This window comes from Mauremys mutica, chromosome 11, assembly GCF_020497125.1.
Source record: "Mauremys mutica isolate MM-2020 ecotype Southern chromosome 11, ASM2049712v1, whole genome shotgun sequence".
In the NCBI taxonomy this organism is placed as follows: Eukaryota; Metazoa; Chordata; order Testudines; family Geoemydidae; genus Mauremys; species Mauremys mutica.
Genome location: NC_059082.1, coordinates 34,909,531 through 34,934,477, shown reverse-complemented (window position 1 = coordinate 34,934,477; position 24,947 = coordinate 34,909,531). Strand labels below are relative to the sequence as shown.

Below are 24,947 nucleotides of genomic sequence, written 5' to 3'. Positions count from 1 at the left end.
AACTGACCGACAGAGCGCCTCCCCGCCCGGCTTGCTGCCCCAGGCACATGCGTGGCATGCTGGTGCCTGGAGCTGCCCGACTACTATGATGTGATAAGCAGCACTATGGCTACCTTTTTTTCTTTTTATGTGCTCAGTAATTGAGGGTCTGTGTAATAAGCAGATTGTTATATTTGATTCAAATTTTAATGATGTATTAGCAGGTAAAAAGAGATGTAATAAATATGATCCAACTAGTAAGTGACCTACAATTGTGCCCTTTCACATTTAAAGACGTTTCATTGCCAAAGCAACCTTAAACTACCATGTGTTACAAGTTGCTTGGATAATACTATTTTCAATAGGAATGTGTTCAAGGTCATATACCCAATTGATAATTAAAAGGCATTAAAATATATTTGTTTTATAGTTTTGTTACACTTTGCACATTAATACTGAGTTAAATTCATGTTTAAAACTTTGTAAGCATCATTAATCATCTTTATTTTGCTTTCTATAATTTCTTAGTCTGAAATCCTCCTCGCCCTAGGGATGAAAAAAAGGCTAAAAAATGTAGTTGGGATTTTTAAAAGTGCTCAACAACTCCCGCTGACTACAGTGGAAAAAGAAATGCCAACACTGAGTGCTTGAAAATCGTACCCTTTATGAACGAGGTTAACACAAGTCCCAAAGACAATTCTGTGAATTGGTATGGTGTCCCTATAACAAATCTGAGGCATCTCGTATATCTGGGATATGTCCTTTAGAGTGCCAAAGTGTTCAAATGCAGAGTACACATCTAGTCTAGTTCAAGTGACTGGTCAAATTTGACCCCACGTATAGGTTTTGTGAAAACAAGCTTTAACAATATTTTAAAATTTTACTCACATACCCATCTTCAGGGAGAGAATCTGGTATGTTTTTGCTTTTGAAATCTCAAAGGAAAACTTAAATAATAAAATAATAAACATTCCCTGCAATGTTTACAACCTGTGTTGCAGCATTGAGTTTGTGAGTACAGTACAAGAAAATGAAGTTGATTAGAAACAAAAGCAAAAAAGACTCATAAGGAGAAATGCAAACACTCCCTACCCCCTCCAAATTAAGAGCATAAATTTTCTGAAGTAAACCAGATTTTAAGAATTCTTTCTTTAGGTACTCTAAGGTGTTATTTCTAGAGGCATTTATTTTAAAATGTAGTTTTTAATCTGAGTTCCCTCCCTTTAATTTAGGGAGAAGGAAAGCTGAATCTCAGAGGTATTTGCCATAAGAGAGGGAGGGAAGCAGTCCTTTGCTTATTTTTTACTACTTCTGAGCTGTTCAGTTCACTGCAGAGTACTCCATACACAAGTTGCAGTTTGCACTGCCAGTGATTTAATGTATAACAGTTCCCAAATTTTAAGAGAAATATCCTTCCCTCCTTTTTATAAGGAATTATGTTGGCATTTTAAAGACATTCTATGTGATTTGTTTTAAAACAGATGGTTGCATACAAGTAGTGTGATACAATTTTCTTTATTAAAAATAATTTACAACATCAGTAACATTTTATGCACAATTGTCAGCAAATGAACTTTGTCTCAAGATAATATTTCTATACAATACTTAACATTATTGAACTTAAAACTGTTATACTGTTTTGTTGGCTTTAAACAGCAGACACTGATTTGCAGTTGCTTAAATGTGATTAATATACATTTTGTTTCATGTCCCTATATGCATGTGTAAAATTTATAAACATCAACACTATCCCAAAGTTTGAGGGGAAAACATTTAGAAAAATCAGAATAAGGTTCTTTTCCAAATCAAACTGAAGAGAAAATTCTAAGTTAAATATGTCTAACACTTGGAGTCACACAGTTATTTTTTTCCTCCTATGCTTTAAAATACAGGAAAGAGCTTATTGAACATTGTATTTTCTGTGGTGAAAGGAGTCCTCTAATTGGACTGTATCCTGCCACTGCTGTGAGATAGATGTCATTTAATTGGGCTATTGCATGTCAAACTACTAGATCCTAGCACTATGTCAAAATTAATTTGTTTTCCCTGCTGCTGTGTTGAGAGAGGGTTATGTAACGCCTGTGATCACATGCACGTGACGCGGGGACAGGGGAAGACAGCCAAGCAAGTTCCTTCATTTCTACAGCAGTTTACTAATTTGTGACAAGCAAAACAGATAGGTGCATTTATGGTGCCATTTCTCTCAGCACTCACCATGCTTCAAACTTGTGGGCACTGAGGACCTGATCCAAAGTCAGCTGAAGTCTATGAAAAGATTCCCATTGACTTCAATGGGCTTTGGATCGGCCCTAGTGAAATAGCAATGGCAGGACCTGAACTATGAAAACAAAGCTTACTTTGAGGCATTCATAATATTCTTTCACTGATTTTAAAGCATAAGAGCAGCAGAATTAAAGTAGTCACTACAGGACTGACATTGGAATGCCTCAACAGAATTTACTTGTTTTAATGTTAGAAAAACTGTAGGTTGATAAATGTCTCGTTAAATTGCATTTTCTGTCACAATATTGATTTACTTCTGGTGTGTCTTATATCACTTCTCTTGAGTATTTTACTGCTGCAGCAACAAGTGTTTTACTGAAAGACTGCAGACGTTGGGAAGTTGTGTGCGGAACTAAAGCAATGGTAGTTGGACAAGAGAGATGTTTAAACTAAACTCTTTTATGCCAAACAGGATTTCCACTTGCTCCCCAATAATGAACACACATTCCCCTTCACTTGAACCCAGAGAAAATATACCACTCAGCTGAAAAACAGAGTGAGATTAAGATAGGCCAGTTTTATATACAATAAACAAGATTTGCTCCACAATCACAACTGTCATTACAAACATCCAAGATAGAAATGAATCTTTGAATACTTAGCTGTATGACTGCTGTGTTCATTGAGTAGTTTTTGTCTTAAATGTATTAAATTAATTTATTAAGCAGTGGCAACTGTCAATGCTTTTTTTCTCTGCTAAAAGAAAGCACAGCTCAGCTGGTAAAATGTAGTAAAAGATTACTCAGGATTTTGGAATTTGTATAGAAGAACTTTCCTTCTTCAAAAAGCATATTACACACAAAGGTGTTTAAATGCCACTAGGGTTGTGACATAAAATGAAATAGCCAAGGAATTCAAAGTTCAGTTTGACAGCTGTTATCTCATGTCATGAAAATTACCACCACCTGAAAGTGCTATAAGTTTGCCAGTTTTAACCATGTCTTTTCAGGACTTTGTCAAAACTGTAACATGGTTTAAACAGGATTTTTTAAAAATTACATTTTCATGTAAGAACTTGAAAGGTATTTTTATGCCCTATATTTTTTTTACTGAAAGACCACTACAGTCTATTGCCTGAGTATAAATTAGTACTTTATATTAAAATGCAACCCCCTATCTATGCAATAAAGCTGAAATTGTTCTCTTAAGAGTTTTGATATACATGTTATTTGCAGTAGAAATCCTGAAGCATAATTATGGAAATAATTTACTGGGCATGTGCAGTGGACTAGCGAATATTTAATGATAATAAATATTATTTTTCTCCCAAAAGGAAATATAAACCATAATAGATAAATCACAAGCCAATTTTTAAAATATAATTTGAAAAGAGCTTCAAGAGGAAAAAAAATCTGAAATTCTGATTTATACAAGTGATTTAGAAATCGTTATAATTTAAAAGTTGTAAAATGTTTTTTTTTAAACTAATGAAACCAAATAAGTTCCTGTGCTGAGACAGTATATTTCCAATTGTAAACTCATGGAAAATAGGCTTTTACCACGGAAGTGCTGACACAACCGAAACTACAGCAGCTCAAATGGCAATGCCAAAACAGCTAGCTTTGGTTAGAAAACTGGGATCTTAAGCAGAGTTCTGGTGTCATGGGAAGAGAAGAGTATTCAGAGCACACATTAGAAGTTTTAAAAGACAATATGGTTATCTCAGCCATGTAATGCTTTACAATGTAATTTAAGAGGAATAAAACATAGTAATTGTTGGCCACACTTAAAAGCAAAGAAGAAAATCTAAAAGCCTAGTACATTTTTTAAAAGTAGGTTTTCACAACTCAGCTTGTCAGTACTTTGGTTAGCGACGTTGCAAACAGTACACATTAACTCCCAGTGTCACACAAGGGGGACAACCATGCTGCTCCAGTTACAGCAAAGGGACATAGGAACTTGCCCAAAGTTTCAGAGCTGCATCTTACTTCCATGAAATAGAACTTATTGCAGCCATCCTCATTTTTCAATACAGAGGTGTGGCCCATGGAGACTTCATATCCCCAGCGTATAATATTTCATCTTACTCTGAGTGATGTTTGATCTGGATCAGATGGAGCACACCATCTCCACAGTGAAGGTAAAGAGAGCCACGGCCTATGTTACAGAACTCTTTGGGCTTTGTGTGGACCTTCTTTGGTCAACCCACAATTTAAAGGATAATGAATTCAAAACCTTCGGATCTGTATTCTTAGCTACTACAAGGAAGAATCCATCTCTCTTGCCTCTAACATTCCATACCATCTGCTACCCTTAAACCAACAAATAGCAGTACACAGATTTACAGGTGCAAAACTAAGTGAAAACAACTGCAGGAAGAGTCTTCTTACAGAATAATCTTCAGCACAATTCAGTTTGGATTTCACATCCTTTATTTACAAAATGGTGTGATAAAATATCCCCCCCATACTTACAGCTTTCTGCCACAAAACACGTATGTCGATTTTAGCAATGTTAATAGCACCATTCGAATATTATTTAAAATCAGGAAGGATCTTGTTGCTGTCACTACAATGATTCACAATCTTCTACATCCATGGACGAAATAACTTTGAGCGGACTGGGACTGTTTGCAGTTCCATAGTATGGATTCCTGGGTTCACACAAGGCATTTTCAGAATTACCAGTTATGCAAGGTATCCATATAGTCCATAGCTACTATAAGAATCTTCGAGCCACATAGTTTAGAATTCCACCATGTTTATAAATTGTTGTTTCCACATCATTTTCAAACGAGGCAATCACACTGAACACTTTGCCAGTGTTAGTCTTCAAAATAAAAAACAAGAACAATTAGTGTTAATTACTTTTAGAAACTTATCTCCAATTTTTGAACTCATACTCTACCCACAAACCATAAATGAGACAGACAAAAACTCAATCTGCATATGCCAACCATTCCAGATGTTTGCATTGCTAAAGCCAGTATTAAGTTTTAGATTAGTGCACAATTTTAGATAATTTTGGGGAGCATATTGTGCTGCATTCTCTGCTAGAAGTAGGAGTGATTTTCCTGTGCCTGTGTAAAGTGGGTCATTGTTGGCATTGAACACGATGTCTAGGTGGAAAGGAATCATGCAGACTGTTGCTTTAATCCAGGTTATGAGAGTGGGATTTGATTAAACTTTAATTGGCTTTTAACAAAGTTTCTGTGTTGGGGAAAAATAGAAGTGATTAGGGGCTGCACATGCAGACAAGTCACGGAACAAGAAGGCAACTATAATTATATGTACTTTCAAGATATACTGGCAAATTATGTTCACTAGTAGTTTAAGCAGAAAGCAAGACTATGTTTGCTTTTTCAAGTAAATCAGCATATTACTTCATAATGCCAATTGTCTGCACCTGGAGATAGAGATGTTATATTTTAGAAATACCTTAATATCCAATGTGATTCCTGGAAACAGCTCTTGAGGAAATGATACAGAAAACTGTTCTTTGCCAGTGAGGCCCAAAACGTTTGCATTTTCCCCCGGAAGGAACTGAAGTGGAGCTATGCCAATTCCAATCAAATGACCTTTATGAATCTTCTCGTAGCTTTCAGCTATAACTGCCTTAACCCCCTATAAAATGTAAATAAAATAATTGGTTTCCGATTTCAGTCCAGCAGTATGCATAATAATGAAGTTTAATGAAAACAACCATTAAAATGAACACCAAATATTCTTCTGATCAACCCAGAGGCAGCGACTTCCAGACTCCTGTATCATAAACTGATGGAAGTCTGGTTTATTAGACATGCCTTGTTATTGGCTCTGCAGTGTTAGCAGGGGTAAAATGCAGTAACAACTTATTTTTGGCACTAGAACAAGCAGACGCCAGTGAATAAACCCAGGAAGCAGACCAGTGCAATAAGGTGGTGTCGTTTTTAGTTATTTTTCAGAATATTACTGAAACTGAAATCTATTAGTGGTGCAGGACCAAACATTGTCCACCAAGGGCTTCAGAGTCCATTGTTATTTTGTAGGAATTAGGGAGATCTTTTGACAGCTGAAGACAAAAGGAAACATTTCTCTGAGAGTTTAAAAAATGTTTATCTGAAGCTGCTGAGGTGCATGGAATTCTAGATGCTTTCCCAGAGAGATGGAGAATATAGATGGGCAGGGAGCAAGTGACACAGAAAGAGGTCTATGATAAATGCAGTTTATAAGAATAGTCTGCAATGTATCCCATGGCTGTCACCACCACATGCACAAACTAAACAGAGAAAACCATCAAAAATGCAGATATTGGTGACGAGAGCATTAGTTTGTCCAGATGTTTTCCTTTCTTGAGGAAGAGCTGCACTTTTACAATATCAGCTGAAAATGGGCAGTGATCTAGCTCACTAGTGAAATTCAACTCCAAATAATGGTGTGCAGCTTTCCACTCACAAGATTGCAAAATGTGGATTGAATTTAAAAATGAAAATCAAACATTTAAAAAATATTAACATAATTTTTAAATAAAGCTTCCAGGAAAGAAAAAAAAGAAGGGCAGGAAGTTCTTTTTTCCTGAAAAACAGGAACAGAGACTAAAATGGGAGAGCGATGATTCTGGGGAAGTGACGAGAGAGAATGAAACTTTTAAAAGTTTAAACTAAATTTAAGGAACTACATAAAAGGTATGCAATTTAGCTAAGTCTGGAATCTCTTATGTTGGATCCTCATTTTGTGGGTCAAACCTGATAAATTATACATTTCTGAAATTTAATAAGCTGGTCCTGTAACCACCTGTTTTCTTCTATGCGGATCCTACCAAGGAAAAATTACAGATTATACATTTTCAAGCAAACAATATTTTGCAAATATTTAAACTGAAGACAGCTTCTAACATGAATTGATGCTTAAAGACATCATCTTAAAACAATGCATTTGAAACTAACTTCATGAGAATAACAGTACCAGTAAAAAAGGCCCCTTTGCAGTCCAGTCTCTTGAGCTCCCCAGTCCATACTTCTTCCCTGCTAAAATAATCAAAGGAATGCCTTCTTTCTGGTACAACTCTGCTGCTTCAAACACATCTAGCTGCAGGAAAAAAGAAAGTGAAATCATTAGACAAGCTCTAATCCATTGCCCTTAATTGAGTCATTTGAACGAATACATGCTCACCGTTTGTCCTGATGGGAAATGAACTGTTTTTGGAGCTGGTTTTCCTATGAATTTATTCAAAAGCTTGATATTCGCAAAGGTACCTCTGGTCATCACAGCATCATTACCTCTTCGAGCTCCATAAGAGTTGAATTCACGAGGTGTGAGGCTACAAATATCGTAAGACAGTATTTAATATTCAACAGAAAGTCTACTTATATTGTTTAGGAGGGTTTTTACCATTAGGTGGTATAGAGCACTAGCTAATGAACATTACAACCGTAACTGAACTGAGTTTTAAGTGGCTTTTTGGTGACAATCTAGAGGATTAATTTTCTAACAAAAATGGGTTAAGCAGTCTATAGAAGAAATCAACATGAGCAGTGCCTGCAAGTTCTAGTCTCACGAGTGAGATAGCTGAGTTGGCAGTGAAGGTGAATTCATTCTACGGAGTACCCTTCATTTAGACTGAGGGAGATAGTTATGGGCAAACAGTGGGCACCAGAAGCCATTATTTTGAGATATTTGGCTGATAAACTGGGGTTTGTCGGTGCAATACAGTACAATTAGTCTGTGTAAAGTGCTACCAAATGGAAGGTCTGATTCTGTGAGGAGCTCTGCACCTCCTGTGAAAAGCTGGGTACCCTCAGACTTCACTGGGAGTTAAGGGTGTTCAACATCTCCCTGTATTGGGTCCAGAACTGTTCATTTATTTGAGAGATGAATCAACATCAAACCTTCAGCCAAATTCACATTCTTACAGGGGCAAGTCAGTCTTTAAACGAGGCATGTTATGAACAAGCTGGTCTCTGATGTGTTCCGTGCGTCTATTTGCCAGTCTGCTCTCTTTGCCAAGGATAATAATTTTGCAACAGCAGTGGAGTAAGCAATTATTCCTATACTGTGTTCAACACCCATCAAGTGAAGTGAAAGCAACATCATCATTTCTTATGTATGTACATAGACTAGAACATTAGCATAAGACTAGTGCTATCTGTTTTGTAAATTAACAATTCATCTATGTTTTGAGATGGATTTGGCAGCAGACCATTATCCTTTTACAATGGTCTATCTCATTGATGGGATATTTTAAAATAGATTTCAGCTGTTCAGAAGGCAAAAGAAATTTCAGATACATTTCTGGTGATGGCCTACAATCACAGCAATGACAGTTCACACTTTAACCAGGACATACACAATTTCTCTAATGCATAATGGCATTTAAAGAACAAAGCAATTTTTGATGATCAGTTGTTTATATGGTAAATTAAGTTCCCCACTGAGACAAAAAATAATTGATTCATTTGCTTCATAAAATATACGTAAGGCCCTTCGTTTTCAGTTTTTATTTTATTTAATTTTTCCTGGGAATTTATCAGTGTTTATTACCACAACAACAAAAACAGGTGAAAAATCTGTGCAAAAATATTATTAATTTTTCTGGGTAAATACAGGGGTTTATTTTGCTGGACAGAAAGACGGGGGAAAAATTATTCAGTAGAATAATGCTCTGAATTCTGTTCATCAACGTGGTTTGCTGCAGAACTAAAATAGAACCCAAAACACAACGTCACCTCTGAGTTTAAGAAAATAATACATCTCTTATCCCCAAATAAAACTTTTCATTTGAATAAACAGTTTACTGGTTAGAACTAAGGTAGGGTTAGAACTATTACCTATAAATATTTACATGTAATAATTAGGCCACACTGTTTGCAGTGCATGCACTCGACTTCATCCTTTTCTCCTTTTGAATACTTCCGTGTGTTCTGAAACATATTCTGATAGATTTTTGTTTTCTTTCCATTTTAGTGTGTCAAATCTTTAAACCGTTATCTGCTAACAGCTTGAAATGTGTACGTGGTAGGTGTGAGATTCATCAGTACATTCAGATGCACACACACTTCAGAGTTTGCGTGTGTGCCTGTTTGTTTATTGTGTGTATCTTCTAGACTAATACATAGCCTTACTTCAACAGACAGCATTGCATATATACACAAACTAATGTATTATCATAATACATACATCTCATGCAATGTATTATATTTTCTGAATAAAACAAAGTTTTTAAAATATATTTGAAGATACAAAAGCAGGATGAAAATCAGAAAAAAATGAATAATACTTTTTGTAAAACCCAGGAGATTGAGTAAAAATTGGTTTAAACTGAAAATGAAAGGGCTTAAATATATGTTAAGATCCATACCCTTTGTTTGTCAGATACTTAGCAGCGGCGCTATTCCTTGCAATGCTTCCAGCAGGTGATATGTGATCTGTAGTTACAGAATCTCCCAAATACAGCAAGACATGGGCATTTTCAATTGGTTGTAGTGAAACTGGCTCTTTGGCCTATTAGGGGGTAAAAAAACAGAAAAAAGAAAATACATACTTTACCCCCAGGATTCCTAGAACAAAACATATTTAAACTGGTTTGTTCATGACAAAAATGGAGCATCCATCCACAAGTTCCATTCATTCCAATGGGGTGAACACCAGTTAGAGACAGTTAGATATGGTTAATGCTACACAACTTGATCAGATACAACCAAAGCGTATTGAAACACAACTCTCCCCTTGCTTTAGTATTCAACACTTCCCAAAATATTATTTTAGATGGAACCACTGTACTTACAAGCTTATCAAAAAAAGAAGGACATCGGATATATGTGGACTTCAAATCCCATGGAAACAAAACTGACTCTGGTGCTTCCAGAAAATTCCATCGCTTATTGCCTTTCTACAAAAGGAGAGTATATTAGCCAATTAGACTATCAGGGAAACTGATTTACAATTATCTTATACAGCCTTAAAGCAAAAACTTTGATAACTGTTTTTTTTTTTTCCTGAGGTTGTACTATATAGTGGGAGATACCATCGTAATGTAACGTATATACTCGATCATAAGCCGGTTCGTTTATAAGCCGACCCGCCCCCCCAAAAGATGGATAAGTAAAAATGGAAAATTTTTATGACCCGTTCATAAGCTGACCCTATAATTCAGGGGTCAGCAAACTTTGGCTCCCGGGCCATCAGGATAAGCCGCTGGTGGGCCGAGATGGTTTGTTTACCTCGAGTGTCTGCAGGCACGGAGATAAACCTAAGTAAACAAAGTATCCCGGCGCACCAGCTGCTTACCCTGACGGGCAGGGACAACAACTGGTGGGGAAATTGTTTTGAGGGGAGAAGCTGGGGGTCAGGAAAGTAACCTATGACCACCCCCCACATGACCCCCTCCCCATTCTCCCCATCCCATCCCTTCCCACCTTATCTGGAGAGGGTCGGGGAGGATGCCTCTGGCCTGGCTGGAGCTGCTCCAGCAGGCCAGATTGGGCGGCACGGCTGCAGCATGTTCCAGCGGGCTGGGCCGGGCTACTTTGGAGTCTAGGGGGAGAGCAGCATGGCCAGAAGCGGAGGGACTCTGGCCCTGCCTCTTCCCTTCTGATTCTGCTGGCTGTGATGCCTCTCCTTGCTCCCTCTGTTGTGGGGGAGGGAGGGGCTGTGTCCCACCTCTCCCTCTCTATACCCGTTCATAAGCCGACCCCCTTACCTGGTGCTTCCCTTTTTCACAAAAAAAATTTGGCTTATGAACAAGTGGCCATGTCTTCGTCTCTTAATCTTAATTATGGTATCAGAACCCTCCATACCGTCTGCTGTTTCAACCAGAAGATACAGTAAAGCTATCCAGAAATGCACTGTTTTCTAAACTATTTAAAATGACAGACCTATCTTACCTCCATTTTTTCTTTCAGTTCTTTAAACATGGATGATATCACATACTCCTCCTCAACTTGCTGAAGTTCTTCTCGAGTGGGCCAAACATCACGCAGGTAGATATTTTTGCCATTAAGATCAATGCCTATGTAAAAGGTTTTTTTGTAAGCCAAAACAAACAAACAAAACCCCCCATATATGTTGAGACTTTATTCAAAGATGCTACAGCTGATTCCAAAAAAAAGTTATCAGCTAAGTGATTTTTTATTTCTTAGCCGCTAGGAATGAAAAGCATAGTCATTCTTTGTCTAGTACTATAATAATGTAATGCTCCCTGCATGCTCAAATACCAGTTAAATGAAACAAACGTGAAAAACTGGGGAAATATCTAATTTCCCCCTTCTCTCATGAGACAAAATATCTGAGTATAAATAAAAGGAGATGAAGTGGTCTAAAGGCTGATAGTCCTGTTTCAAAACAGAAAATGCAAAAGTTGCTGCCATTTAAAAGGCAGACATTCTAAGCCAAAGCACCCAAAGAAAACCTGGTACTATTCTGAAATATTAGATATAAAGAAATAGTTACCTAAAGGCTCAGTCTGGAAATCTATATTAACAGTGCCTGCTATAGCATAAGCAACTACTAAAGGTGGAGAAGCAAGGTAGTTGGCACGGACACAGTCGCAGAGACGGCCTTCAAAGTTTTTGTTTCCAGACAAAACTCCACAAGCAACTAAATCACCCTGAAAGGTAGAAACAAATACATTTCTCAGCACTCCTCACAAACTTATAGGTGCATTCATGACAGTTTGCTTAGATTTCTGTTATCTTAAAAAAAACGTTAAAGGCACCCTAAGTACTTATGGAAGCCCCTAAAGGGAAAGGTAATTTGCTCACTACCACTATTATTCCCACTCTGTCTCCCCAGTCACAGAACTCACTCTTGGTCCTCTCATGTCTCCTCTTAAGTCAGTCAGACTAATTCTCCCCTCCTTTTTTCTCCTACTTCTTATCATCACCTTTTCCCAGGCTGATGCCTCTATTACTCCTTCATTGCTAACGGCAGCCTTAAGGACTCAGCAGCTTATAGCACTGACATGGCTAAAGGCAGCTTACCATTTAGCTGTCTAAAAGCTGCTCACTCTTGTGACTTTTTTTTAATATTCCAAAACCCATTTATGCTTCACAGAATTACTAGATATACAGAAATGAGCCATTTTATTGTATCACACCCCATTAACCTTGTTTTGCCAATGACAAGAAAATAGCAAAAGCTTATGCTCTAATAAATTTGTTAGTCTCTAAGGTGCCACAAGAACTCCTGTTCTTTTTGCGGATACAGACTAACATGGCTGCTACTCAAAGAAAATAGCAGAAACTCAGGTTGGCGTATGTATATGTCATACACAATATGACTAACTCTTGCAAGAATACACAAACGTCATCTTACAGTTGAGATTTGCGTAGTATAAAGTTGCATTCACTACAACTTTATTATTTCAGACACCAAATTAGTCACTTTATATACTCTATTTGGCATGCAAAGATGCATCTCCAAATGCACTGCAAAATTCTGGCCAAGGACAAAGTATATTATTTTATACAGATTCTTTTATTTCCTGACTATTTGAGTATAAAAGAAACTGCTACATTGTATACACACTGTCCGAATCTTTAAGCTGTACCTGTTTTATCGCATTCCGAATGGCTTCTGGCAAGGGAGCAGTGTTTCCAACACATGTTGAACATCCATATCCAACAACCTCAAACCTGCATTGAAAAATTGGAGTAAGTAGCAGATTCAGTTTTTAAAATGAGTGTTAGTGAAACATTTGAAGTTGAGGGAATTTTTATTTTATTTTATTTATTTTATTTTTTTTGTGCTAACGGGGCATTTTATAGTGAGTACACTGAAAAGAGCTAAAAATCCCATTACTTTTCGTTTGTCTTGGTGAATTACAAAAAGTAAGTCAGGTCTCCAGAATATCTCCTGATGTATTGCTATTACTTAGTGAAATGTAAGCAAGGACAGTAAAGCTCATGCATAAAACAAAGATAATAGTGTGATTTGAGTCTGATTATTATTGCTACTGAGCAGTCAAAAGTATAGTAGGTGTCTCAGACAAGCAAGCCAGGACATGGTTCTTGTCCTGAAAAATTTACAATCCAAGCCTCCAGTCCTGTGGAGCTCTGTTAAAGAAAATAGGGCTCTGCTTAGGCACAGGAGATCACCTGCAACTTGTAAATTGTATGTGCAGGGGCCAAGGCCTTGATCCAACATACACTTATGTGTATGATTAATTTTAAGCATGCAAGTAGTCCCAAATCAATGGGACTAGTCACATGCTTAAAGTTAGGCACCTTGTGGAACTGGGGCCAAATCTAAGGACTATACATAAATCCACTTACACATACACCACTTTTCCCTCTGTCAGTATGAATAAAGAAGTTAAACTTACCCAAGTTTACTGAGGTATGGTAACACTCCACTTGAACTGAGGTAATGTGTAACCATCCCACTACCCGGAGATAAACTTGTTCTTATATAAGGTTTAACCATCAGTCCAGCTTCGATAGCTTTTCTGGCCAAAAGACCTAAAGAAAAACAAAACAATAGTTAAATAAGACTTGTGCATATTTATTGGAAGATCAATCGGATTTATAACTACCAAGATGGTGTCAGGTAGGTAAATTACTGTGATGAGGGGAAAATAAGGGAAATCACAATTTACTGTTTCTTAAGGAAACTGTTTAAAAGGAGTATATATTTGTAATATTCCTTAGACAAGTAATATAACAAAGTTGTTTTTATCAATAATAAGAAGTCATACTCGTTTTCTTATTCAGATCAAGCAGATGCCCATTTTCTTGCCCTTACCTGACAGAAAATCTCTTCTCCGTGTTTTAATGAATGGTCTAGTGGTCAGAGCATGGAAGGGTGGTCTGGTCTGGGTTTTATTTCAAGTTCTGTCACTGACTTTTCAATTCCTGCTGTTAAAGCTCAGCTAGCATCTGACTATAGGCTAAACTTCACCCTTTCATTCAGGGATCAAAACCTCTTGACACTATCAATGGTTATGTTGATATCCATAACCTTTTGAAAGGAGCCCTAAACAGACTGTTTACTTTATGATCTGACATTACCAAATACAAACGTATCAGAACTACCTTCAGAGGCACCTAGTTTTTATAGATGTCTGATAAGGCCACAGAAACTTTGAAATTACACAGCACTGTGTACAATAAAGGCCACTTCTCATTAACACAGTTCTAAATACATATAACAGGAATTCAGGCCTAAAAGTACAATGAACAGTGTAACTTTGAGCTAAAAGGTTTGGACACTGGGAATTCCCTGCACTGAGCATTTGCAGAATTGGGTCAAAACTGACAAAAACCATGTAAACACCAGATTGCAATAGTGAACCCAAGTTAGTTGTCACCAGTCCCAACATACCTGCGGCAAGCATGACAGATGGATTGCAGTTATTTGTACAACTAATTACTGCAGCAATGACAACAGATCCATGAGACAATCTGTACTCATTTCCTTCATACTCAACGGGCACAATGTCATTTTGTTTCTCAGTAGCAATCTGAAACCCTTTAAAGCCAATCTAGATGACAAAATATATAACAAGTCAAGAATAGAGATAATTCAACAACTATAACAGATTCAACACTTAAACAGATATGTACCTCATCATAGCACGATTATGTGAACCGTCACTTAAGACTCATGTACTCCGTAAAAGTGTTTTTCATGAAATCTAATAGGTTTTCAAATAAGTCTTCAGAGATGAGCGCAAAGACTCATTTCCGTCAAACAAGCAGTGATGCACTCATCCATATACCTTTATAACTGCCATTGTTAATAGTACAAAATGTGTGGCAATAAGTGCCTATGCATCAAAAGCAGGATCAAATCCCTAGAGTATTTTCCCCATTCTTTTAAGGGAATTCCCTTATTTAAAGGAATAGGCATTCATTCAGGTATATGTAGTTTGCAAAATTAGAAATGCATGTATCATGTGGCAAGGCTCAAAGACTATTTTAATATAAACCATAATAGGTCCATTAAAAACAATTCCTCCAGCATCATGTACAAGATATTCTACTCACTAAACCAGGAGTGGGCAAACTATGGCCCGCGGGCTGAATCTGGCCTGCGAGCTCCCGCCAGGGAACAGGGTCAGGGGCTGGACCACGCGGCTCAGCCCTGCTCCGTCTGGGGCTGGACCACGCAGCTCAGCCCTGCTCCATCTAGGGCTGGACCACGCGGCTCCCGGCTCCTACATGCTTCAACGGCTCCCTCCAGTGCTCCAATGGCAGCTGCAGGGGTGGTGTCTGTGGGTGGGACAGCATGCAGAGCTGCTTGGCCACGCCTCCACGTAGGAGCCGGAGAAGGGACATGCCCACTGCTTCCGGGAGCCGCTTGAAGTAAGCGCCACTCGGAGCCTGCACCCGAGCATCTCCCCACGCTCCAACCCCCAGCTCTGATCCCCCTCCCGCTCTCCAAACCCCTCAATCCCAGCCTGGAGCACCCTCCTGCATCTCAAACCTCTCATCTCCAGTCCCACCCCTGAGCCCACATCCCTAACCAGAGCCCTCACCCCCCCACACACCCCAACCCCAATTTTGTGACCATTCATGGCCCACCATACAATTTCTATTTCCCGATGTGGCCCTCGGGCCAAAAATTTGCCCACCCCTGCTCTAAACCTAATTAATTAAATTTCTTCAGCACTATTTTATAATGGTCTGAAATAGAATAAAGATGAGTTAATCAGACAGGAAGCTGCCAAACAAGGTTTGACTGGGAGAGGATTAAAGATAAACCGAGCCTGGGTCTGTAACATTTAGTCTCCCAGAAGTCTTCATGGCCCACCCATGACACACCATTCCCAGTCAGTTCAAACAGCTTCCCTGCGATCATCTATTTTTTTCTCTACCAAGTCTTTGATTTTTCTCCCACATAAGGCAAGTCCACCACAGCTGATTGCTACACACTGTGGGTCTTATCCAAAACCCACTGAAGCAGTAGACAGAGATTTCAATGGCCTTTGAATCCGACTGTATGCTACTTGCAATTCTACTTCTGACTCAGTGCTGACTCAGCCCTTCTTGATCCCTGAATTTAACAGTACATGTTAGGATTGAATATTCAGCTCCCATTCAAAAGCATTGGAAATCAGAGGCTCGTGGTTGTTAAGGCACTTTTTTTTTTTTTTAAATCAACGGTTATATTAAGCCGGACTAAACTGATTTTACCTCCCAAAAACACTGAGAATCACCATTTCAATTTCAAACAATGAGGCTGATTTGGAGGTATTTTTATCTCATTCATAAGAAATGGCACTGTACAATAATTTTTGCCCCACTTTTGCTATAAAATAGAAATTCTCAAAAAAAACCCACTCATGCCTAACCAATTTAGCAATTAAAAATGACTTAAATGGACAAACTGTAGAAGTATGGAACACCTGATTGCTTAACTTTTTCACTTTTCTGATTAGTAGATTCTTAGGTCCATAATATGAATTGAGGATTTTTGCAATTTTTATTCAAATTTTCTACTGTTTGAGGCCCAGTAACATTCCTATGATGGTTAGCACACAGAGCTATGCCCAAGGGACACTCACTGAGGCAGTGAATATTTGTAAAATAAATGCTTCAGATTACGGACTATGACTTTATAAACGATTGTGTTCAGTATGAAAGCCAAAAAATGAGTTACAATACATCTACCTACCAAACCACTAAAAGCAAAGTTGTACAAACCTTCTCATTTAAGCAGGCTTGGAAATCACTCTTCATATTAGTAATAGCCACTCTATCCTGTGGCCTCTTTGGACCACTGACATATGGCGTTATAGAACTCAGATCTATTTGTATTATCTGGAAAAGAAAAAAAAACAGTAACGCGTGCTAGGAAACATTGCCCAATAGGTGACAGCACATTTAGCCCTCGTTTTTCAAGGCAACTGGGCCTATTCGGTTTAGTAAATTTGAATGTTCTGATGCTTTTCCATTGAAAAGTGAGACTTCCATTTTTAAGATGGAGTATGATTAACAACACTTTATCGTGAACAATCTGTGAGCTTTGACGCCAGCTGCCAAAATTTCTCATGAAGTCAGACTTATATGATACCCTGAAAGAGCTGGTTGATGAAAGGAATTCAACAGCCTTTTCTATACACATTATGGTGTTTAAGGTTGTTGGTTTTTTTGGTAAAGTATCTAACTATCCAAAGCTATGAGTTAAGATATTCATGTACAAATGTCAATTAAAAATGGCAACAATTACAATACAATAAAAATAATTTATGAATAATTAATATAAATAGCTGCAAAAGCAAAAGTCATTTTATAAATACCTGGGTATACTCAGGTTCCTCTGAAGAAATCTGATCATTTCGAAATAACTTCACAGCTTTAAGATATGCTTCCATGGACTCAAGCTTGGCCTTGTCAAAACCTATGGAAAATATTTCCAGACATGGGAAAAGGTATGCTACTGAAAAAAAAGCATAACTTATTTGTAACTAGGATTCTCAGAAATAAATATTGTGACAAATTCACACTGAATCTGTGTGCCGCCCCATGGATTCCATGAATCAAGCACTATTGAAGAGCTTGACAATTATGATTTTGCACTTTAATAACTGCCCTGAATATGTCTTCTTGCCATATAATCTTCCATATACATTCTACCTCTGTTCTATTAGCAGCTTGTTGAGCAGACACAAAATCTGCAAGTGAAATACAGTACTTCAATCTTTGAAACAAGGACTGACACGGTACACAAACTGAATAGCTTCCTGAAAGCATATGTACTATTAGTTCATAATTAAGAGCTCTTTTCATTTTCATCTGATCACCTCACTGCAGCCTAAGATGGAACTCAGAAAAGGAACATTCATTCAGCAGATACCCTTCTCATTATGACATGGTCCATGGGGAGCGTCAGCAAACACTTCTTGATCCTTTGAGCCAAATTAGGCAAGAGGAGTAACTGAATTTCACTTTTATAGGAGGTGACAAGGGAGAAACCAAAAGATAACTCAAAAACCAACTAAACTGAGACACCAAAATAATCCTGCAAAAGACCATTCTTGGCAGGCTGAGTTTCCCAGCAGCCACCAAACTCTGTCTGAACTTGTTTTCAAATTGTTATAAACCATTTTAAACATGGGTTAAAACCAATTTTGATTATATGTATTAAACATGGTTTACTTGGTTGGTCTGAACCACATATAACTGAGTCTCTAACACTGTTTCAAGCACTGGTTAGATGAAGTAATGGTTTGTGAGGTCCGTAGTGACAAGGCAAATCACGCTTAACCCATCCTGGCAGAAACCACTTTTAAATATATGCTCACGAATCTTTTCCCGTAATATAAAAGGAAGATTTCATTAATTGTCAAGAGGAACCACTTTACCATGTTGCCATACCTGGCCTTATAGAATAACTCATGCAGGGGCGGGAAAATGGTCTGTCTTGACAAAGAAGACCTCTGCATGCTTAAGAATAAGTTGACCCTGAACAGTGATGGCAATGATCAGACTGATCAAAGAAGACATAATATAACCAGATTTGGTACAAGCTTCAGAGGCACGCCAGCTATCCATCTGTCAAGATTTATTTTAAAAAATTATTTCCTAGCTTAACTAGAAAAAGCTTAATTAATGAAATGTAGTGCCACAAGGAAATTTACATGCTAATAATCTCCAAGACCCAATGGCCACTTCCACAGAAAAAGGTAGTTGATATTCATTAAAGTAATATATTTTTTATTAAATTTAAAATTCCGTTGTGTCCATGAGGCTATTCATGGGAGGGATCTGCAGAGTAGCTCCCCATGACACAGAATGTTACTGCACAGCAGAACTCATTACATTATCTCCATCAAGCAGGTTATAATCCTGAAGAAAAATACTGTCCAAATGGAATGCATGATGCAATTTTAGATAAAAATACTTGCCATGTGAGTTTAAAATGCTAATATGCTGAATCATGTGTGTTTTACCTTAATTTCATCCTTACCTGTATGCTTTAAGTGCTTTAGCGTCACATTATCAACAGGGAAAAAGCTCAGAATAGCACCATATTCAGGACACATATTTGCTATTGTGGTTCGGTCAGCTACAGACAGCTGGGAAACGCCAGTTCCAAAAAACTCAACAAATTTTCCAGCCACTCCTGCTTGCCTGAGTTGCTGTTAAAAATGAAATATAGAACTATAAAACATCTGAATAGAAGATATACTACAAGGAATGTTTGGTACAACAGTATGAAATTAGTAACCATTACTAATTTTACAAAATGAAATACAGCGCAAAACTTCTTTATACCTAAATTGTGTCCACAAACTTCAAACTTCAAAACTTTATCACTTAGACTGGATTCCAACAGAGGTAAAAACCCTTAAGATATCTCTCCCCACCGACTCAGTTCAGCAGATTTTCAAGCAGTGAGTGTACCATGCTTTTTAAAGTGTTGCTAGGACGAGTCAGGAATTCACAAGGCAACATTTGGTAGTCAAGGTGGTAAAGATTCAGAGGAAGGAATTTAAAGCTCTACTCTAAGCCCAGTGAACTAGTGACAGTGCTATGTACTGTCATGAGGAAAGCCTAGTTAGACACTATTCCCCCTCTCTTGTTCCCCAAGGTACCCTAGCTGTGAAGGCAGTGAAATTTTAGAGAACAGTGGATGGTAATGACAAGAATGGGATAACTGCGTGAGGGAAAAGATATTTGTAGAGGTCAGAATGAGAAGACAAATCACAAATATCTAAGCAGCGACACATGTCGCTGGAACAACTCTGAAAATAAAACCACCACACTGGAACTAACATAGTTAAGCAAAGCGACACTACTAGTATGTTGGGTGCAGTCATTGAAACCTAAGTGCTGCCTTATCCCTGATGGTCCCCCAATTTTCCTGGAATAGCCCCCATTCATTTTGAGGCACTGTACGCTGCCTCACTAATCCTTCCAGGATGCCAACACCTGTCCTCCTTAGGCTAGCATGGCTGCTGGTAAACGGGGGGGATAGCTCAGTGGTTTGAGCATTGGCCTGCTAAACCCCAGGGTTGTGAGTTCAATCCTTGAGGGGGCCACTTACAGATCGGGGCAAAAATCAGTACTTGGTCCTGCTAGTGAAGGCAGGGGGCTGGACTCGATGACCTTTCAAGGTCCCTTCCAGTTCTAGGAGATGGGTATATCTCCAATTATTACACTCTCCTCATCTCTTGGAGCCAAGCATGCTGCATTCACAGCTAGGGTATCCTGGGAAACAAGAAACTGGGAACAGAAATCTAACAAGGCTATTCTGTCTGATGGTGCAATCCACTGTAACTAGTTCATTGGGCTTGGAGAGCAGGGACTCATTGATATTTACCCCCTCTTACACTTTCTGATTTATAAGGACAAAACTCCAAGTGCAGTGAAAAACTGAAAAAATACAAACTGATTAAATCTTGCTAAGGATCTGACCAGCAAGGAAGCGTTCACCATACCGACATGAATCACTCTGACACCATTTACCAGAGGCCACAAAACCCAGGAGTGGAGATCCCGAGAGACAGGGCCGCATTCTCCTTTCACTACATTTCCGTTATACTGTTGTAATTACTGACTTCAGTGAAGTTACTCCTGATTTACCCCAGGTTGAGAGCAAAAGCAGGGTTTTGCAGAAACACTTTGGAGCCAAGAGTCAAACAGGAGGGTTTTTCCATTGCAGAGACTGCGTAAAGGCTCTCACTAGGGAACACTGACATTAGTTACATTTATAAAATGTCTGTAAATACATAGTTATATGTATGGCCTCTAAGGGACCATTGGTAAAAAGAAAATAAATAGGACTTAAATGAGCAGATGCGTACTTAGGGGTTAATAGAGATCTTGCCATTTCATATAGCTACAGTTAATGATACATGCACAGTTTCTGATGCAGCCTTTTCTTTCACTTTCCAAGCATCTCGGCTAGAACTCCCACAATAACAAAGTCTGCTTGATTTAGGATTAAACAGTATTCTAAATTACCTTAGTAATGCTTAGAACAACATCTATGGATGTAGCAAGTGGGCTGGCTAAGCCTGTCAGCTCACACCCAACTACCTCAGGCAAAGTGAGTGCAACTGGCATTCCCAGCATTACTGCTTCTGTTTCAATACCGCCAACACCTGGAGGGAGAATATTAAACTGGTTTTATTGTGCTAAGTAACTGACCTAATAAACATTTTGAAGTGCATATTAAAGTCTAATGAAGTTAAAGGCTATAATAATCTGTACAATAACACATCCTTGTGTACCATATCTACTACTGATTTTCTATAACAACTATACTAATATTTATCTGAATTTCATACTACACATTCAAAAAACAGTATTTATCTGAACATTGAATTAATTTCCTTATAATTTTTTTCTTTAAATTAGAAAAAAAAGCAATTTATTGCTGGTGAAAGGTGTTGGATAGAAGTTTTCTATTCATCCAGAGAACACACGCAGCATGGACAACAGCCATGGAAGCTTCCCCACACTTCCATGCCAATGTGCGTCTAACTACAGTAACAAGAGCTTTGCAATATTATCATTTCCTTCAAATCCCTTCTCAGGATACACAGTTCTTGACTGATTTCCAGGGACAACATCAAAACGCTCATCTATGCATTATATAAATGTCTTAAAAACCCAACTGTTTAGGTTGTGAATCACTATTATCCTGGGAATGAAACTGGCCTTACTATATGGAATCTTTCTAGTTTCTTTTAGAAGAACTGCAAACAATTTCAGTCCATTATTTGTATGTTATGAAACTCTATCTTCAAAATATGTTTCCCCTAAATAAAATTTCAAGTTCTGAAATGCTGTTAGGCTTGAAACAGAGAAATATCCAATATGAAAAAAGTATTAAATAGTAATTATTTTAGATAGTAAAAAAACCAAAAACTTACAAATGCAACTGAAATTATCAAGTCATGTACCAAATACTTACCCCATCCCAAGATCCCCAAACCATTTACCATAGTTGTATGAGAATCTGTGCCAACTACACTGTCGGGATATAGGAAATCTTTAACTTCAAAAACAACTCTTGACAAATATTCCAAGTTCATTTGGTGTGCCATTCCTGTTCCAGGTGGAATTACAGCAACATTCCTAAAAACCTTTGAACCCCACTATATTTTTTTTTTGAGAGAGAATAAAAAAAAGGTTATTGTGTTATATTTAAATCAACCAGGATGTTTTGCATTTGTAAAGAAGGTGTGCTAAACTCTGTTTAGTGACATAAAACCACATAACTTTAAAGAACACATAATAAAGAATAAAAAAAAATGAACATCATCGTACTTGCTCTTCACATACAATTGGCTGTTCAAGTAAGTTGGGATATACACAATTTCAGCATTTATACATGGTTCTACTCTGAAAAGTGACTATGTAAAAATCCACACATCTGCTTCCTGTGGGTATATAGACACACATCTTCTGATATTCCTGGCTGTGGTTTTCATTCCCCTTGTTAGTACTGCAAAGCCATTACAGCTATGAGAGAATGAGTTGGATTCTATTCCTTCCTGTTCATCAACAAAATTATTTACTAAATTCATAATCACTTATATATACAAACCTAATGAAAGCAATGGGCTCACACAGATGTCACTGAACTGAGACAATGGGAAAGCACAAGTGTAACCAAAGGTAATACTTGGCCAGCAGAACCATCGGTACTGATTATGTTTTATGAGATTGCAAAAAATACAGATTAATTCTCACAAACTTGGCTGAGATTGCAAAGCTGGCACTTAGAAAAACATCTTTTTACTAGGGCTGTCAAGCGATTAAAAACATTATTCGTGATTAATCGCACTGTTAATAGAATACCATTTAAATATTTTTTGATGTTTTCTACATTTTCAAATATACTGATTTCAGTTACAACACAGAATCCAAAGTGTACAGTGCTCACTTTATATTATTTTTATTACAAATATTTGCACTCTAAAAATGATAAATAGTATTTTTCAATTCACCTCATACAAGTACTGTAGTGCAATCTCTATCATGAAAGTGCAACTTACAAATGTAGAATTTTTTGTGACATAACTGCACTCAAAAACAAAACAATGTAAAACTTTAGAGACTACAAATCCCCTTAGTCCTACTTCTTGATCAGCCAATCGTGAAGACAAACAAGTTTGTTTAAATTTTCAGGAAATAATGCTGCCTGCTTCTTGTTTACAATGTCACCTGTTTACTTGTAAACTCAGATCACAAACATGGAAACCCAATTTTCAGAGTTACTTTTCAGAGTAGAATTGCACTTTGTTAATTTCTTTCTTTCTTAGTTGGTTATGTGTTAAATTACACTAAAAGCTGTTTTATCAAGCATGTTGGGGAAATAAGGGGTACCGGTAAGTGAAAAATATGGGTTAACAAAGAAGGAGGGAGTTTGGGTGCGGGAGGGGGCTTGGGGCAGTAAGTTGGGGTGCAGGGTGCTGGATCCGGGGTGATGGTCACCTTGGGCGGCTCCCCGCAAGTGGCGACCTGTCCTGGCTGCTCCTAGGTGGAGGCCCAACAGGTAGTTCTGCCCGCTGCCTCTGCCCGCAGGCGCCGGCCCAGCAGCTCCCATTGGCTGCGGTTCCCAGCCAACAGGAGCTGTGGAGCTAGCGCTCAGTGCGGGGCAGAGTGCGGAGCTGCCTGCTGCACCTCCACCTAGGAGTAGCCAGGACAAGTTGCCGCTTGGGGGAAGCCGCCCAAGGTGACCATCCCCCCAGATCTGACACGCCTGCACCCCAACCCACTGCCCTGAACGCCCTCCCACACCCAAACTCCCTCCCCCAAAGCCCACACTCTGCACCCCTGCCTGTGCACCAGCCCCATGCCAACCGGACTACAAACCAGAATTTCAATGAAGTTCAGAAATGCCAGTTTATAGAGCTTTCTGGTTGGTTAAGTGCCGGATAAAACAGCTTTTACTGTAATTATATGTAATGGTATTACAGAAGAAAAATGCCCTAGCCAATCAGCAACATACATAGTTAGGTATCCTGTCTGTTGACTGAATAGCAGCACATCATGCTGCCTTATAGTTATCAGAGTTCAGGTCACAAGTTCCTAGGCTAGCAGCAAGCACTACAGAAACACACTGAATCAGAGGAAGGGAGAAATGACTTACATCAGTAAAGCAACCCCACCACAACTGCTAGCTGGTTATCAGAGTGGCAATGACTTGTACCCAAATCCCATTCAGAAGTAGTCCCACTAATTTAAATTGGACTATTGGCTTAAACAGAGATTTCCAGGATCAGGGCTTTGTCTAGGGATAAGGCTGGTGTGAAACTCAGCTGTATTTAGGCTTTAAAATCTCTCATATATGGCACCTCTTTCCAATCCTCTTAAGGCTGATGATTGTTGATTCAATAGACAGTACCAACTTTTAAGTATATGGGCTCTATTGTCTACCTGCTAAAAATTCCTATGACACTTTAGATGAAAACACTTTTGGACTGATAAAGCAGTTAACCTGCAGAGACGCAGACAGATAATCTGCAGCAGATAATTCTGAGGTGCTGAGAGCTCTCAACACACTTTCATTTCAATGGAAATTTAGGATGTTTTGCACCTCAAAGTATCAAGTCCTTAGTGTCTGGTCAGTTTCACTTTTGTTTCCAGTTAGCATCACTTCCGGTTCTCAGGTTTGAACACCATACTATTGATATTTGGGTTACAAACACTTGGGAGAAGTTTAAATCCAAATAAATCCAGTATTTCAGTTAATATTAGCTTATTTACTATTTCTATTAATATTTTGTACCCTTCCTCCTTTAAAAAACCCACACACATTTTAATTAGGGCTCTACAATGCCTAAGAGTCATTAATTACTTGGGCATTCTT

The 24,947-nt window shown here is 38.2% G+C and overlaps 1 protein-coding gene across 1 annotated transcript in view; it reads right to left on the bottom strand.

Moving 5' to 3' along the window:
- Positions 1–1,478: 1,478 nt before the first annotated feature.
- The window catches only part of IREB2 (iron responsive element binding protein 2), a 37,166-nt gene continuing 13,697 nt past the window's right edge, over positions 1,479–24,947 (bottom strand). Inside the window, exons 7-22 of the mRNA XM_044981086.1 lie at positions 22,044–22,227; positions 21,089–21,228; positions 19,089–19,260; positions 17,419–17,519; positions 16,823–16,939; positions 14,499–14,658; positions 13,501–13,636; positions 12,727–12,811; positions 11,628–11,784; positions 11,063–11,187; positions 9,964–10,068; positions 9,538–9,680; positions 7,353–7,500; positions 7,146–7,268; positions 5,640–5,825; positions 1,479–5,031 (exon numbers count right to left, since the gene is read on the bottom strand). Of these exons, the coding sequence (XP_044837021.1) occupies positions 4,921–5,031; positions 5,640–5,825; positions 7,146–7,268; positions 7,353–7,500; positions 9,538–9,680; positions 9,964–10,068; positions 11,063–11,187; positions 11,628–11,784; positions 12,727–12,811; positions 13,501–13,636; positions 14,499–14,658; positions 16,823–16,939; positions 17,419–17,519; positions 19,089–19,260; positions 21,089–21,228; positions 22,044–22,227 (2,193 nt within the window). The 3' untranslated portion in view covers positions 1,479–4,920. The remainder of the gene's footprint in view (positions 5,032–5,639; positions 5,826–7,145; positions 7,269–7,352; positions 7,501–9,537; positions 9,681–9,963; positions 10,069–11,062; positions 11,188–11,627; positions 11,785–12,726; positions 12,812–13,500; positions 13,637–14,498; positions 14,659–16,822; positions 16,940–17,418; positions 17,520–19,088; positions 19,261–21,088; positions 21,229–22,043; positions 22,228–24,947) is intronic.